General features: G+C 44.6%; 1 protein-coding gene across 1 annotated transcript in view; it reads right to left on the bottom strand.

The window, feature by feature from the left end:
• The window catches only part of NUP214 (nucleoporin 214), a 104547-nt gene extending 88682 nt beyond the window's left edge, over positions 1-15865 (bottom strand). Inside the window, exons 1-6 of the mRNA XM_085853471.1 lie at positions 15778-15865; positions 15523-15635; positions 10645-10751; positions 10417-10486; positions 9954-10080; positions 3147-3432 (exon numbers count right to left, since the gene is read on the bottom strand). Of these exons, the coding sequence (XP_085709597.1) occupies positions 3147-3432; positions 9954-10080; positions 10417-10486; positions 10645-10751; positions 15523-15635; positions 15778-15865 (791 nt within the window). The remainder of the gene's footprint in view (positions 1-3146; positions 3433-9953; positions 10081-10416; positions 10487-10644; positions 10752-15522; positions 15636-15777) is intronic.
• Positions 15866-16052: the final 187 nt, after the last annotated feature.

Genomic DNA, 16052 nt, shown 5'->3' on the forward strand with positions numbered 1-16052 from the left:
AGAGAGCGTGAGAGGGGGGAGAGAGAGAGCGTGAGAGGGGGGAGAGAGAGCGTGAGAGGGGGAGAGAGAGCGTGAGAGGGGGGAGAGAGAGCGGGAGAGAGGGGGAGAGAGAGAGAGAGAGGGGGAGAGAGAGCGTGAGAGGGGGGAGAGAGAGCGTGAGAGGGGGAGAGAGAGCGTGAGAGGGGGAGAGAGAGCGTGAGAGGGGGAGAGAGAGGCGTGAGAGGGGGAGAGAGAGCGTGAGAGGGGGAGAGAGAGCGTGAGAGGGGGGAGAGAGCGTGAGAGGGGGGAGAGAGAGCGTGGGAGGGGGAAGAGAGAGCGTGGGGAGGGGGAAGAGAGCGCGTGGGGAGGGGGGAAGAGAGCGCGTGGGAGGGGGAAGAGCGCGTGGGAGGGGGGAAGAGAGCGCGTGGGAGGGGGGAGAGAGAGCGCGTGGGAGGGGGGGAGAGAGAGCGCGTGGGGAGGGGGGGAGAGAGAGCGCGTGGGAGGGGGGAAGAGAGCGCGTGGGAGGTGTGTGTGGAAGAGAGCGCGTGGGAGGGGGGAGAGAGCGCGTGGGAGGGGGGAAGAGAGAGCGCGTGGGAGGGGGGAAGAGAGAGCGCGTGGGAGGGGGGAAAGAGAGAGCGCGTGGGGAGGGGGGAAGAGAGAGCGCGTGGGAGGGGGGAAGAGAGAGCGCGTGGGGAGGGGGGAAGAGAGAGCGCGTGAGGGGGGGAAGAGAGAGCGCGTGGGGAGGGGGAAGAGAGAGAGAGTGTGGGAGGGGAAGAGTGTGGGAAGGGGGAGAGAGAGCGCAGGGAGGGGGAGGAGAGAGAGAGCGTGAAAGGGGGAGAGAGAGCGTGAGAGGGGGAGAGAGAGCGTGAGAGGGAGGAGAGAGAGAGCGGCAGAGAGGGAGGAGAGAGAGCGTGAGAGGGAGGAGAGAGAGCGTGAGAGGGGGAGAGAGAGAGAGGGGGAGAGAGAGGAGCGTGAGAGGGGGAGAGAGAGCGTGAGAGGGGGGAGAGAGAGCGAGAGGGGGGAGAGAGAGCGTGAGAGGGGGAGAGAGAGCGTGAGAGGGGGGAGAGAGAGCGAGAGGGGGAGAGAGAGAGCGAGAGGAGAGAGAGAGAGCGAGGGGAGAGAGAGAGAGCGAGAGGGGAGAGAGAGAGTGAGAGGGGGGAGAGAGAGCGAGAGGGGGGAGAGAGAGCGGGATGGGAGAGAGAGCGGGATGGGAGAGAGAGCGCAGGAGGGGGGAGAAAGCACGGGAGGGGGAGAGAGCGCGGGAGAGACAATGGGAAGAGGGAGAGAGTGAAGGCGAGAGAACAGAGGACAAATGGAGAACAAAGCAAGAAAAATGAGGACACAAATGATGCCATGCTAAATCTATGCAATGGTACAATAAACATCTGATCTGTACATACACAGTGTGACCTCAACATGCTCTTGAAATCATCTCAGGAAGATTTAAATACCAAAAATCTCAGCTTCACCCCCTTCACCCAGGATAAAGGCCCACAGCAGCCTCTGACCCCTGCCTTAGTGTCCCTTGCTTTTTTCCGTACGAGTTTGTTACCCGTTTGCTCATTTCACAGAAGGGATAAAATCAATGACAGACCTTACACCGAGCTCTCCTAAATCAGACGATGGCCACCCAGTTCAAGGGTAATGATTTAGACAAACTAGCCTAACAACACGCACTTATAAATGTTCAAAAAGTCCGAATAACTACCTTAATACAAATAGTGCCGAAGGCCTCAAATTAACTACTGCCGTCTACCCCACAAATGTAACACTAGTTTTCCATTTCCTGCATGCTCAACACCTTTACCTTCATTATTCAATTTACCCTCTCCCCCCACTTGCCCTCCATCACATAATCCACTGAATATGTATTCTGTACATGACCCCAAATTGTTAGTCAAAATTGCCAAGGAATGTGACCACATTCACTCAAAATCAATAAACCACATTCACTCAAATTACATCATGACCACATTCACTCAAAATCAATTGCAAGCAAAATAATTTAAAGCATTAGCTAAACAGCAGATAGCTTTGTGAGCAGCACCGAATGCCAGAGGGTGTCACAAACATAAAACAAGAATATCCAATGAGAAGATGATTGTGGAAGCAGCTTCGATAACACTCCCCAGTGAAGCAAGTTGGTAGACCAAAAAACTCATATATAGTCTGTTCCTCGGCTCCACCATGATTCATCCCTTTCTTGGCACTCCGAGTCACACATAGTCTTCCAGCAATCAACAATAGTTTTAATGCTTCTCTTATTTGCACAAGTAGCCTGGTGTTGGCTTCGTGGTTAGGGTGGTGGCTTTGAATCCTAGGGTACTGAGTTCAAGCCCCGTTGGGCCACTGAATTAATACACCAGGAGGTTGACTCAGCCTGTCAATCTTCCGAAGTCGGCAAAATGAGTACCAGTGCACTGGCAAGGGGGACACTGCATCAGCGGCATAGCCACGTCCCAACCAATGATGCAACCAGTAGCCACAGGCTGCACTCGATGGAGAGATTTGCACAAGTATGTGTTGTGGTTTCTACAAGCATACTGTTTGGTCCAATCTAAGGTGGTGGCCTACAATTCTCCAACAGCTATCACCATCCCTATGCATGATGTGCAATTCTTCTTTGTTCCAACCACCCCTGTAAGTGTGCAGCTATCTCAACACTTTATGCTCATTATTTTTGTCCACCATTTCTGTCTGTTTTGGTCCTATCAGTCATCTCTTGTGTGCTCGCTTTCCTCAGCCATCCCCCACAGCCACCCCTTCTGCACACCCCTTCACCCTGCCCCCCTCTCCCAAACTGTTGGTGCAGACTTCTCATCGTCCACATTCCTATATGTTTCACTTTGTATTTTAAAGGTTTCTCTTTCGTCTTGATCTCTGAGAATACACTATGTATAAATGGAATAAAACAATGGGAACTTTAAACGTTGTCCAAAATAACATATGTTCATGAGATGCGCACGCACGCACGCACACACACAACAAACAGAGTGGATTAAAGGGAAGAAAAAAAAGAAGAGGAAAAAAAAAGACTAATGGCACAGATGCACCACAGCATGAAAAGAGGAGTTGCAGGTGAAAGGGGTTAAGCTTTGACTGGGGAAGTGTAACAAGGTTTTCTTGGAGAAAACCTGTAACCTGGAAGGGGGGGGGGGAATGCTCACGCTGGAGGAGGCTGCTTCGTATCCTCAATGACACTTGAAGAAGCTATGCTCATAGTTGAGGTTGGTCCATGTTTGTTGGCCATGGGAGCCATCGGGGCCAGAGACAGGATGATGGGAGTTGGAGCAGTGCCAAAGGAAGGTCTTGCATCATCCAGACATAATGGCTGGGCTGGAGCAACGAGGGAGTGTGTTGATGGATTTACATTGATCATATGGAAAGGACAAAGTATTCCTTCAGTGGAGAGCAGCAGCAAAATGGGTGCAGGCGGCAAGATTTTGTCTTCTCCTACAGAGAAAAACATTTGAAAATTTCAGCAGCCGATGGACATCCTGCGAAAATCAGTTGAGCAGACAAAATACAACATGCAAATACAAAATGAAATGAAATTAGACAAAATACAAGAAGGGCACTCGGTACAGTGCATACCTCTGCCACGTAATGCCTGATCCACAAGAACATATCGGGCCCAATACATTTTTGAAATATCATGCTATACATCTTCTACTATACTAAAAAAATAGAATATGTTTGTATGTATGTGTGTTTGTTTGTTTGTTTGTTCGTCCTTTATAGGCGGCCGAACCATTGGATGGGATGAGAGGAAACTTGGCATGAGTGATCCTTGGGACATGAGAACGGACATGGTGGGGGGGGGGGTCAAGTTCAAGGTCACGGAGTCAAGGGGTCAAGGTCACCGGGTAACTTCAATTTCTCAATTTCATCTGATCGAGACGGGACCAACGCCATTCGACAGATAATCAAAATCAAATGACAGTTCATTGACGACATTCACTTCTGACTTCCGGTTTTCGAGTTAAGACGTCATAAATTGACTAAAACGTCAATTTTTCATGTTTGTTTGTCCTTTATAGACGGCCAAACCGTTGGATAGAATGAGATGAAACTTGGCATGTGTGATCCTTGGGAACGGACATAAGGGGATCAAGGTCAAGGTCAAGGTCAAAGGTCATGGGGTCAAGGTCACCGGATAACCTCAATTTCTCAATTTCATCCGATCGAGACGGGACCAACGCCATTCAACAGATAACTGTACCCGCCCATGGGCGGGTACTTTGCTAGTACAGTACTATTGTTACGGATTTGGAAACCTTGTGCACACAAACAGCCAGAGTCCACGTAGTTCAGTTATTTCGATAAGTATGTGTATAGTTAGAATCCATCCCCGATGTCTAATGGAAATTTTGTGTGTGCGCCGAGTTTTTTACATATACAACAACAACAACAACAGCAACACCGCCCCACACTCAACCCGGTCGCCATTGCCCACGTGTTTTTGGCTGAGGGCGTGGGTGGAGCCTCCGTCGCTTCGGATCGAGGCTCCGCTCCAAGGAGGGGCATAGAGCATTTCCTCCAGGCAATGAGGGAAGGGCGAGCATCGCACGTGCACCCTAGCCAATCAGGGGGGCTGACCACCTCAGGGGCGGCCCCGCCCAGCCAGATGGAGTGTTTGGCCCGACCAATGAAGGGCAGCCACGGGTCGCCCGACAACCCCTCGTCCAATCCGGAGGCGAGTCCCTCAGAGCGGTGCCCTCGACCCGCGAGGAAGGGGGAGGATAAGAGGAAGTGGCGAGCCATGGAGAAAAAGCAAGCAAGGTTCGCCTCATCGAGAGCAAGAAAGTTCGCCTCGTCGAAAGCAGGAAGGTTCGCCTCGTCGTAAAGGAGAAAGAGAGGAAGCCTCGTCTTGCCTGCTGGCGTTCTCATCTGGTCCGTGCCCGTGCTGGCTGGCGTCCGTGGCGCCGTTCTAGGTCCCTGGTGCTGCATTGTTGGCGGTGGATTCGAGTCCTGCCACCGGACAAGCCCGAGCAGACCGCACGAGGCGGGCAGGTGCAAATACAGGCCGCAGCCACCATTTCTTTGGGTGTGTGTGTGTGTGTGTGTGTGTGTGTGTGTGTGTGTGTGTGTGTGTGTGTGTGTGTGTGTGTGTGTGTGTGTGTGTGTGTGTGTCGGCAGTCTGTATAAGTAGAAATTGTTAAGTGTTGTTCATTGTACATGGTTTGCATTTCTTTTATTCGTGATAACTCTGCTCTTTTTGTGCTCCCCCTCCCCGATTATTGTAATAAATAAACCCCTGTTAAATGTACCAGCTCGTTTTCTGTGCTTTCCTTCATTGGCCTAGCAAGGGGCGTATTGAGAAATAGTAAGGCCATTCGGGCCGGTAAGTTGTCATTTGGTCCGGTGAGGCTTTGGTAACTTACACTCGGTTACGCCGGATCCGTGTCGGTAATAGCGACTCGATTCAGACAAAGTCGGCCGAGGGTGTGGTTTCCCCGGTAGTTAGATGGCGTGGGTAATTCGGCAAATTGGAATTAGACAAGTGGACCCTACCTCACGCCGTCGAAATATTGGCAACCACAGTCCTCTAAGTGACCCGTGACCTTTCGGGTCTACAACCCGAACTCAGCTTAAGAACCACACGAAATAACAGAGAGACAATCGGAGTTGTCCGAGAGTCACGACCTAAATTCCGGGTGTTCGGTGGGAGACGACTCCACTGCTCCACCTAGTGGTCGTTTATCGCCACCGAACCCCAGCCCACAACACTATCGTTTTTGGCCCCATCTCTCAATCGTGAAGAATCACTTTTAAAATTAAATAATTCTCGTATCCAGATCCGGATTCGGAGCTCCACCAAAATCGAATCAATTTGTCCGAATCCGTCCACAACTTTTTGAGATATCGTGCTATGTATTGGTTTAGCCCTATCTCTCAATGGTGAATAATCATTTAAAAATTATCAAATCTTCACCAAAATTGAATCAATTCTTTCTTATCACACACCAAACCTGTCCACAAAATTTAATCCGGATCCGTCCCCAACTTTTTGAGATAGCCTGCACACAAACAAACAAACAAACAAACAGACAGAAAGGGGTGAAAACATAACCTCCACCTTCAGTGGCGGAGGTATAAATGACCATCAATATGAAGCCATCTCTAAATGGAATGGAAACCGGTCTTGGTGCAGGCGAGTGTGGGTCTACGGTGGCAGACAAGTATAACAATGGCCAGTTGTAACAAAACATTGATCGAAGTATGCTAACCACTGTGGGAAGCAAGGGGAGGCTGATGATTGGAGCATTAACATTTTGGGTTAATAACTGAAATATCAGCTTCTTCTTGCTTCCCACTGCGGTCAGCATTCTTCGATCAATGTTCTGTTGATTCCATATGCACTGAAATTGTCCCCAATTGAAATTATTATTATTATTATTATCATTATAGCAGTGGGTAAAAATAGTAATAAAAATAATAATAACTAGAACTGCCACTTTATCACTGACCGGGTACCAAGACGTCCGGCTTTGATACAACACGGAACCGATTAGTTACGAACAGAGTAACACGAAGTGTTCAACGTATTCATTACGTATGCATTCAACCCTTTTCCTGGCGACATCGTCAATATGAATTGAAATGGCATTTAAATTACCTGAACACGAAGTAATAAATGTGCGGGAAATGCCACTATGGGTCCACAGGGTAAACCGGAACTCTCCCGAGTAATACGAAGCCCCCACAGGTCTCTCTAGGATGCGGGATTGATGAGTTATGGACCGAGTCATTCAATCTATTTGGTCAATATATTTATTATGTAAGCAGTTGGCCCTTTTTCCTGAATGCATAATCAGTATCAATTGCATTGGTATTTAAATAATCTGAACACAAAGTAATAAATGTGGACACCATCGGTGCAGGGAGTAAAGTGGGATTCCCCTGAGTCTAATGAGGCCCCACACGTTTCTTTACGACATGGGATTCACAAGTTATGGACCAAGGAACAGGCCACATTCCATCCATTTATTATGTCTCTACGAAGTTTCCCCTTGATCTGACCAGCCATTCTGGAGATGTTTGAAGGTTTTATGGTAAATTCAATATAGACACCAAACCATGTGACCTATCAATTAGAAATGAACAAACTTGGAAAAGAATGCATTGGGGAAAGTGTGTGACATTTCGCCTCAATCTTTCCAGCCGTTCAGGAGAAGGTTTTTTTATTATTTAAATTTTCAATCCAATATGGCTGACGAACCACATGATCTATGACATCATAATAAATTTTTTCTACTGTGAATTATTGCATAGATGACGCTCAAGAAATTTCAAACTTTTCCGATGCAGCGTTCTCCCTGTCCAATTTTCACCGGGATACCACTTCAACGATGACGTCACAAAAAAAACCACACGTGTTACCCATGAGCAGTTCTTGCCATGTGCCAAGTTTCAATTGTCTTCATTGTGTGGTTTCGGAGATACAGAGATCCAAAGTTTTTCCGTTTTTCAAAGATGGCACCCGTACCACGTGACCTATGATGTCATAATTATCAAATGAGTGTGCTATTGTCGATGCATTTTCTCCAAAATTAGCATAATGGGTTTGAGGGTGATAACAACAATAAAATGTTGATCATTAAAACTCGATATTAAAATAAATGTATTAAATCTGGAATAGAAAATGTACTCAAATATGATATGATTCTATGTGCGTGAACATGGATCCATTTTAATAATCATATCTTTCCTTTGTACTGAAAGATGTTGACCAGATTAAGTAAAGGTATAATAAGCAGGCCGATCTTTCAAATAAGTTTAGTTCAGTTGCCTATCATTTAAAAGCTATCTAAGGGATTTTTATAAAAGGCACCAACAAGTTGGAATGTGGGTCTAAGAAAATGTCCAGATGTATTCACTAAGCTCTAATCCAGTGTTTCTCAACCTTTTTTGTCCCACGCCCCACTTTGATTTTCAAAATAATCGTACGCCCCACCATGATTGGAGACACTACAGTATATACTACATATGTATTCAGAAGGCAAAGCTATGAAAGCAATCATATATTGGTTCATTAATTCTGAATCCTCATGCCCCACCAAAATATTGCCACGCCCCACCTTGAGAAACACTGCTCTAATTGCTTCAAAATAGTATATTTTCCCAGTATGGGAGAAGCAGACTGACTTTTAACCTACATACTAAAGAAATTTATCAAAATTCCCAAAAGAGTTGACGTTTGATGTCATTCTAGCATTCTGTGCGTTTTTGGTGCCGGGAGAGGATCAACACATCTGGATTTGAAATATATGTTACAACCATTCAACCAGGTCAAGCTGGGGCTGCACGACGGCTGAAGCTAAGCTTCATCTGGGGAATGTCAAGACCTGACAAAGTTGGCGGCTGCAGATAAGCTCCAACCAAGGAATGTCAAGACTTGACAAACTGTGGTGCCAGCATTTGGAAATAAAAAAAAATACTATGTCTCCCTGGATTCTATATAAAGGACTTAACTTTATCAAGTTTTTCAGAGATCTGGAACAAGTCGATATTCCGATCACTCCTATGCGCATATGTATTTGTTTATGTTTGTACGTTGAATAAATATTCAAATGTACAGGATGACTTCGAAATTTATTCGACACTATCAAAAAAGATACATACTATGGTGAAAATTTCATGTCGATCGACATTAAGGTAGCCGAGAAAATGAATTTTAAAGCAAAAAAACCCGCAAGTTGCCAGTGCAAGAAAAATAATAATTAAGAATAAAAAATAAATAAACAGAAGAAAAACAATAAGTTACCCAGCCTTATGGGCTTGGTACCCTCATAATCGGACCACCTGTCCTGAAGCTCACATGGATCAAGAGCAACAGTCACTCAAACCCCCTGCAGATCCCTTAGACTGTGAATTTTTTTTAATGCCGTGAACAGACCAGTACATCAAGGGTGATGAAGGTTGTGATTAAGTTTCATTGAAATTCTGCGCGTTGTTCAGAAAAGCAAGCAAATACATATTCTTTGGGGGGTCAGAAACACTCACCATCCCTCCCACAGCGTAGACTCCCTTAATTAGCGCAGATTCTGATGTGGTTGATACACTTTGGTACATTATGGACGATGAAGGTTGTGGTCAAATTTCATCGAAATCATGTGTGTAGTTTTGGAGAAGACAGCAAGTACCTATTTTGGGGGTGGGGGGGGGGTTGAACCCCCCCCACCCGCCAACCCATAGACCTTAATGAGCGCAAATTTTGATGCGGTCAATAGACCTTCGTTCGGCATCAGAGATGAAGCTATACCCTGGCATTGGCTAAGCAGTTAGGGTGGTGGCTTGGGATCCTAGGGTCCTGAGTTCAAGTCCCATTGCCACTGAATTAACACCAGGGGGTTGACTCAGCCTGTCATCCTTCTGAGGTCGGCGAAATGAGAACCAGTGTACTGGTAATAGGGGCACTGCATCAGCGGCATAGCCGCGCGCCTAACCAATGATGCAACCAGCAACCAAAAAAAGGCTGCACACGAAGGGAAGGAAAGATATGAAGCTCGTGGCCAAGTTTCATCAAAATCGTGTGTTTGGTTCAAGCGATAATGACTGAAGTGTTTACTGACTCACTCACTCACTTATGGACACTGCTTGATCGTATAAGCTCACCTGACTAGAGTCCAGGTGAGTTAATAATAAATAAGTAATAAAAAATTGTTTTTGACCAAAATAGACAAATTTGGAGGCAACGTATTAGAAGTTGCACATGTACACTATACTATATGCAAGGAGAACAAAGTCAACATGAATATAACTCTCCTGCATAACAATGGTGGTTAAAAAAAACAGCCTTCTGAATAAAACTCTCCTGCATAACAATGGTGGTTAAAAAAACAGCCTTCTGACACAACATTAGCCTTCACTTCAACATTATCAACACCAATGAACTAGCAGTACTGCACGTAGATGTTGAAGAAGGTCAATAAAAATGTATTCTCAGCCAACAATCAAGTGCAAAATCTTACCAACAGGAATTGGAATTTGGCTTGTGTTGTCAACAGCGATCCCCATGGGAAAAGTGTCTTCCCCGTTTTCCGAGAGCGGAAGTTCAGCACGACACGCATCTTCAAGGTTCCACAGCTCCCAAAGTGTCTGATGCGGAGAGAAGAGGTAATTTATTATCAATACTTCACAAACAATGCAACTTGGGACGCAATGGAGTTGTTATCGAGGAAACGATAAAGTGAACCATAACGTCTCAATATAATGTCATATACTTAATACATATATTATAGCCTTTAAAATGATATTGAGGTATCAGTATAGCTTCAATGGAACAAAAATTAGATGAGAGATAAAATTCACAATTGTTTTTCTCCAAAACAAAAGGAAAGTCAAAAATAACCACCCAATATCAGTTGGTGAGGATAATATTGGCTGACGTCACATCTTTGATTAAATGAGTAGAAGAAATGAGTCAATCCTTACTGTGTTCCCTTTCTGCCGAGCAATGACTGCGACCTCCACAGACATAGCCATGGCTACCACCATCATGCTCCTAGTCAAAGAAAAACAGCATCAGCACACCAACAAGGTTTAGACTATAGTGTTATATTAACATGGTATTGTGAATACGAGAATGGTTAAATAAATGAATTATTATGGTGTAGGTAAGGCAATGAAAACTTGTTTTAGAAGGCAATAAAATTTGCACACCACTCATCGATGTACTGCAGATAGAATTGGGGCTGTCTTTCTTGTGAATTCCCGTAAAACAACTCCGCGAAGCTGAGGAAATTCTCTGTTGTCCGCTCATCTTTTTTCTGAACAAAGAGTGAAAAAGGTTGGTATTGAAAAGATCGACTGCAGGGAGTAGGCAAGACGGTTGATTTTTGCTATTCCTTCCTTTTTAAGTCTCCACTAAGTGCACATTTGGTCCCCCAGATGAATGCATCTGCTCATAACAATTGTTATTCCTTCTCTTTCCTCAGCTTAAGAACAGGTTAAACTAGAGCGGCATTTGTAGAACGCATACCTCCGCCAGGCCGAACAGTTTACGTTTTGTATCGCACTGACAGACTGGATCAACATCCGGACCTTAACCAAAATCTAATCGGCTTGTTCTTGTCACCTACCCAACTCATCCACCAGGTTTTGTCATAACAATTAAACAACTTTTTGAGATATCGTGCTATATATCGCTTTTGGCCCCATCTCTCAATGGTGAAAAATCTCTTTTACAATCCTAGTATCCAGATTTTCACCAAAATCTATTCGTCCTTTTCACACACGCAATCTGCACACCAAGTTTCGTCTGAACATGTCCACAACGTTTTGAGATATCATGCTATACAGTAAATACATAAATATCACGAGGGGGTTACGTTCATGGAAAATGCTACAATATTCAAAGCAAAGACAGTTACAATCTTTGGGAAGAAGGGGGTTAGGTTCCTGGGCTTCGAGAAAACAGTGTCAGCAGCAACCAAAAATAATCACACAATTGGAATAAACATGTAAAATAAATACAAATCAGCTTTGTGATAATGTCTCCTATTGCGATGAAGCAGATTAAACATGGCCCTTCCCTTCTGTAATTTGTCAAAAGACCCCACCTCGCTCTCTGATGTACCATAATCTTCACAGAGTGTCAGTGCTGCCGACACAGCTTCCTGAGCAAGGGTTACACCGAGTGGTTTGCTATTGCCTTCCCTGCAGTAGTTAGGGCAGACATTTGGAATTTGTTCATAGTGCCGGTGATAGCTCGCATACTCTTTGTAAACGACACCAATAATGCCGGCAGATAGACACCTAGCTTAATGTTCTTCCAAGGGATGGCACACCCATTGACGAAACACCCTGTCTGTGAAACACTGGGATGATGGTTTTTAGCTGGCTCAACACTTGAACCCAGGCTAGACAGAGCTCAGACGTGAGTGTACATACCTCTAGTTTAGACCATCCTGCAACCCTTTATAGCCCCCCACCATTCCTTCCCTATTACTGTAATCTCTTAAATAATTTCCCTTTGAAATCTGGCAATGTGTTTCTTTAATAAATCATTCTACAGATCCAAAATCAGCAAATAAATAAATAAATAAATAAACGCGCTCTGGCCTCGACCAAGCTTCTCCAAAACCTCCACTTTCTGAGTCAAAGACATCGCTTTCTTCGACTTCTTTGCACTTGGTTCACCACGAGCAACATTTTTCCTTTTGGGAGCCAGGGTTGAAAATCTTTAAGGGCAAATAATAACGGAAAACAAAGGAATCGATTACGATTGTACAGAAGATTACACCGAATGTAGTGTTGATGGGGAGATAGGTACAGGATTGTATGCGCTGCGTGTCTCAGTTCCCACCTGCACCGCAGCAGTGCCGCTCATTTAAAATTATATGTATAAAGTTGAATTATATGTGCAAAGTCTAAACTGTTAACAATAATCACTTTTCTCCATCATTTTTTGCTTCAGCATCATTATTAGCGGTGCGCGAGAAACAACAAAAGGCTCATGGTGCAAGATAACTGTCACAACTGAGCTCAAAACCCGTGATTGGTCGAAATTAAACCCCGCATTAACTAAATAGGTACATGAGAGGGTTGCCCGTGGTTGGTCAAAACCCACGATATTCAATGACTATCAAATTATAGTATCTGGATCTGGATCCAAATCTTCACCAAAATCCAATAAATTTGTCCTGGTCACACACCCAATCAGAGGTGTGTGATGGAGGCACCTGGAGTGGCAGAAAGTGGATGCACCGACAAGCTGCTCCGCCGCATACTCCCACACCTGACCTGACCTGACACACCCAACCTGTTCACTAAGTTTTGTCTGATCTGTCCATAACTTATTGAGATATCCTGCTCACAGACAGACAGACAGGGATGAAAACATAACCTCTGTCCACTTTCAGTGGCAGAGGTAATGAATTTCTGTTGTCACACACCTCCTTTCAGGTATGCCAGTGGTATACACCAATAATTTCTCTCAAACCAAAACCCAAGTTGTGAATTTTTTTTCACCCACCCTGATTATTTTATAAACTGTTTGCGACTCAAGTCTCAATCAGGCAATCCTGAGTCTCTCTGTTCTTTTCCTCATCTTTGTGGGGTGCCTATCCCAGTATCGAGAGATGCCTCCCTTCTCCCCTTATTTTCCTTTTTCATGACCCCTGGTATTAGAAAAAAACTTTCCCAGCAGTGAGAGAGTCATGCATCTTTCCTCCTCCTATTCAATGTTGACTGGAAATTGTGTTCTTTCCCGAGAAGGGAGAGAAAGTTCTATTCAGCCTCAACCCTGTTTCAGAGATGGACCCAGGCAACATCATTGCCCATATTCACAACTCCTGCTCTGATGCTCTTACTTCTCCTATATCTGTGCATTTCAGTCTGTCCCTTATCCCTTCACTGCTTCCAATCTGTCTGAATGTCGGCAAACGTCACTCCGAAGAAGAAGAAAGATGCAAACACACATGCTATCAATTACAGGACAGATAGTTTACTTCCAATTATAATGAATGTGATGGAATCCATAATTGTAGTTGATATTGTCTTTCCTATTTTGAAACGGAAGTGTGGATCCTGTCCCAATCACAACTCTGGACATGGTGCTGTCCCTTTCTCAACAATGTTTAGAGGCCCTAAATCTCCAACAAGAGGTGAAGACTGTCTCCTTGGAAATATATTGTGCATTTGATACAGTCCGGCATCTTGCTCTGTTTGCTATGCTCACTGCTTGTGGCATACAAGGTTGTCTTCATACCTACATTTCTGACTTCCTCCCTCTCTTCTTGCCCATGCACATTCAACACATTGCTATTCATGTCACCCTATTCTCTTCTCTCCCATTGGAGGCTAGAGTGGCACAAGGTAGTGTCTTGGGTCTATTCTTGTTCCTCATCTACATTCATGATCTCTCCATTAATTTGAAGAATGGTTTCTTCCTCTTTGAAGAAGACTCCATCATGTGTCATACATTACCCCCAAACCACTGACAGACAGCAGCTGTGCCACTCTTTGCCGATCTGAAATTAGACGCTGGTCTGATAAATGGAACAAGTCTTTCAATCCTAGCAAATCTCAGTCTCACCTTGTAGCTCCAGTAAGATCTTCTACCCTCCCAATCTATTTTCATGGTCATCCCTTAGAAGAGGTTCGTCTCATTAATTTCTAGGCCTTGATTAAAAAAAAAGCAGCATAATGCAATCTTGTGACGACATCATAAAGATCATCAGTGCCAGAATATAGAAAACAGAAGGCCAGAGTAAAGCAACAGAATACTGAGAGATCACCAACATGCCTGGTGTGGGAAAAAAGCAGACACTGGAAGTTAGTCTCCTTTTAGGAGACAACAATAAAATAACATATTGGACCCCATTGCCTCTTGGAGAGTAGCTGCACCAGCCAATAATGTGAAGCCAAACTCCAAATACTTCAGATGAAGGCCTTCAACTCTGTGTGGCTCCAAGTGGACTTGGCTCTGCAGAGAATACCAAGGTCTCGAGCAGACATAGAGATCCGTTTGAAGTTATGGTCCATCAAAAATAGGTTGTGGCAGAGAGGGAGGCCTAGGAGCTCTATCTGTTAGATGGTAGCCAGGAAAGTAGATTAGAGGCTCCTTCAAGAAGAAGAATTTTTTTTTTTTAAACAGATACAACATGGGATTTTTCTGACTTGAAAGACACGTCCACAGTAGCTGACGAATGACTTTTCCCCAGATATACAGTGATAGATGCTGCAGCAGCCCGCTGTTCAGATGTGTGGAAAACCGCCTTGCACAAAGCAGAGTCGTCAGCAAAATGGTGTGGAGGATTTGCTAGTAAAATTCGATGAGGTAGAACAAGAGCTAGGCTTGTCCAAAAACGCTGTTTTGCAGCACACCAGCCTCAACAGGAAGATCACGAGACACAATATCATCATCAAGAGCAACGCACTGTTTAAACTTGCAGAAAAAAAAAATCAGATAATCTTCAAGTAAGGCCTCTCAAATACCACTGGTAGACAGCTTGGGAAGTAAGGCTGGATACCAGACAGTACAAGACTCAAGAGATGTGCTGAAAGACTGCCCAAACTTCTCATTTGAACTTGAGGAGCATCCATCCATTTTTGAGTTTAAAGGAGTAACGTGTTCATAGTCGAATAACCAGGGCAGCTGCCAAACTGATGATCATACGCTATAGAGTTGAAGAACAGACCATCCCAGAGGTCTGCAGTTGAAGGGATCAGACTGAACCCTTCTTGCGAGTCAGTGATGTTGCCAACTTTCCAAGAGAAGGAAGTTGACCATCTGTGAAAGACCTGAAGAAGAGCGAGGAAAAAAATAAAAGCAAATAAAAGTATAAGGATGATATAACCCTTTATGAGGATTTGCAAACCAACATCATAATGCCCATTTACTATGTGGATGTCAAGATTGACAAGAAACTATTCAGCCTTAGTGGGAGAGTCATCTGTATACTGAAGGGAGCAATCTGTGAATGGAGAAAAAGCAGCAATGGGAAAGGAAGGACCGAGACTTTATAGATTTAATCTTGCGTTGGGTACAAGAATTTGAAGTATTCCACCTTAGCGATCCTTTCGAGCCAAACATACCGGAAGGGTGACAACAATGAGCTCTGGAGAAGCATCTGGAGATCCATGAAACTCTACATATGCAACAATGAAGACATGAGTGTTCACCCACTTCACATCCAGTACTGCACACAATAAAGGCGAAAAGTGGGGAAAAGCAAAACAAAGTCATATTCAAATTGCCATTTTCCTGCAAAGATCTGCAATGACTTCAAATAAAAAATTTGATTCTCTCAAAATTTTTATGAAGACTCATTAGAACTGCAGACACCTCACTCCGATCCACAAGTGTGCAAACAACAGACTCCACCAACTCCAGGCCTGTGAGCTTGCTTCTCAATACAAGCAAATTCATGGAATCCATCATTGCTTATCATGTCAAGTGTTTGCTGTTTTAAAGGAATCTGATGTGATGATCAGTTTGGATTCTGTCACAGTCAATCAACTCTGGACTCTCGGAAATTATAGGAGGCTCTCAATCACAAATGAGGTTAGGACCATCTTGCTGGACATATTTTTGGCATTCAACACAGTCTGGCATCTTGCTTTGC

This window comes from Eptatretus burgeri, chromosome 14, assembly GCF_056783735.1.
Source record: "Eptatretus burgeri isolate ZD-2024b chromosome 14, Ebu_testis_v1, whole genome shotgun sequence".
Classification (NCBI taxonomy): Eukaryota; Metazoa; Chordata; class Myxini; order Myxiniformes; family Myxinidae; genus Eptatretus; species Eptatretus burgeri.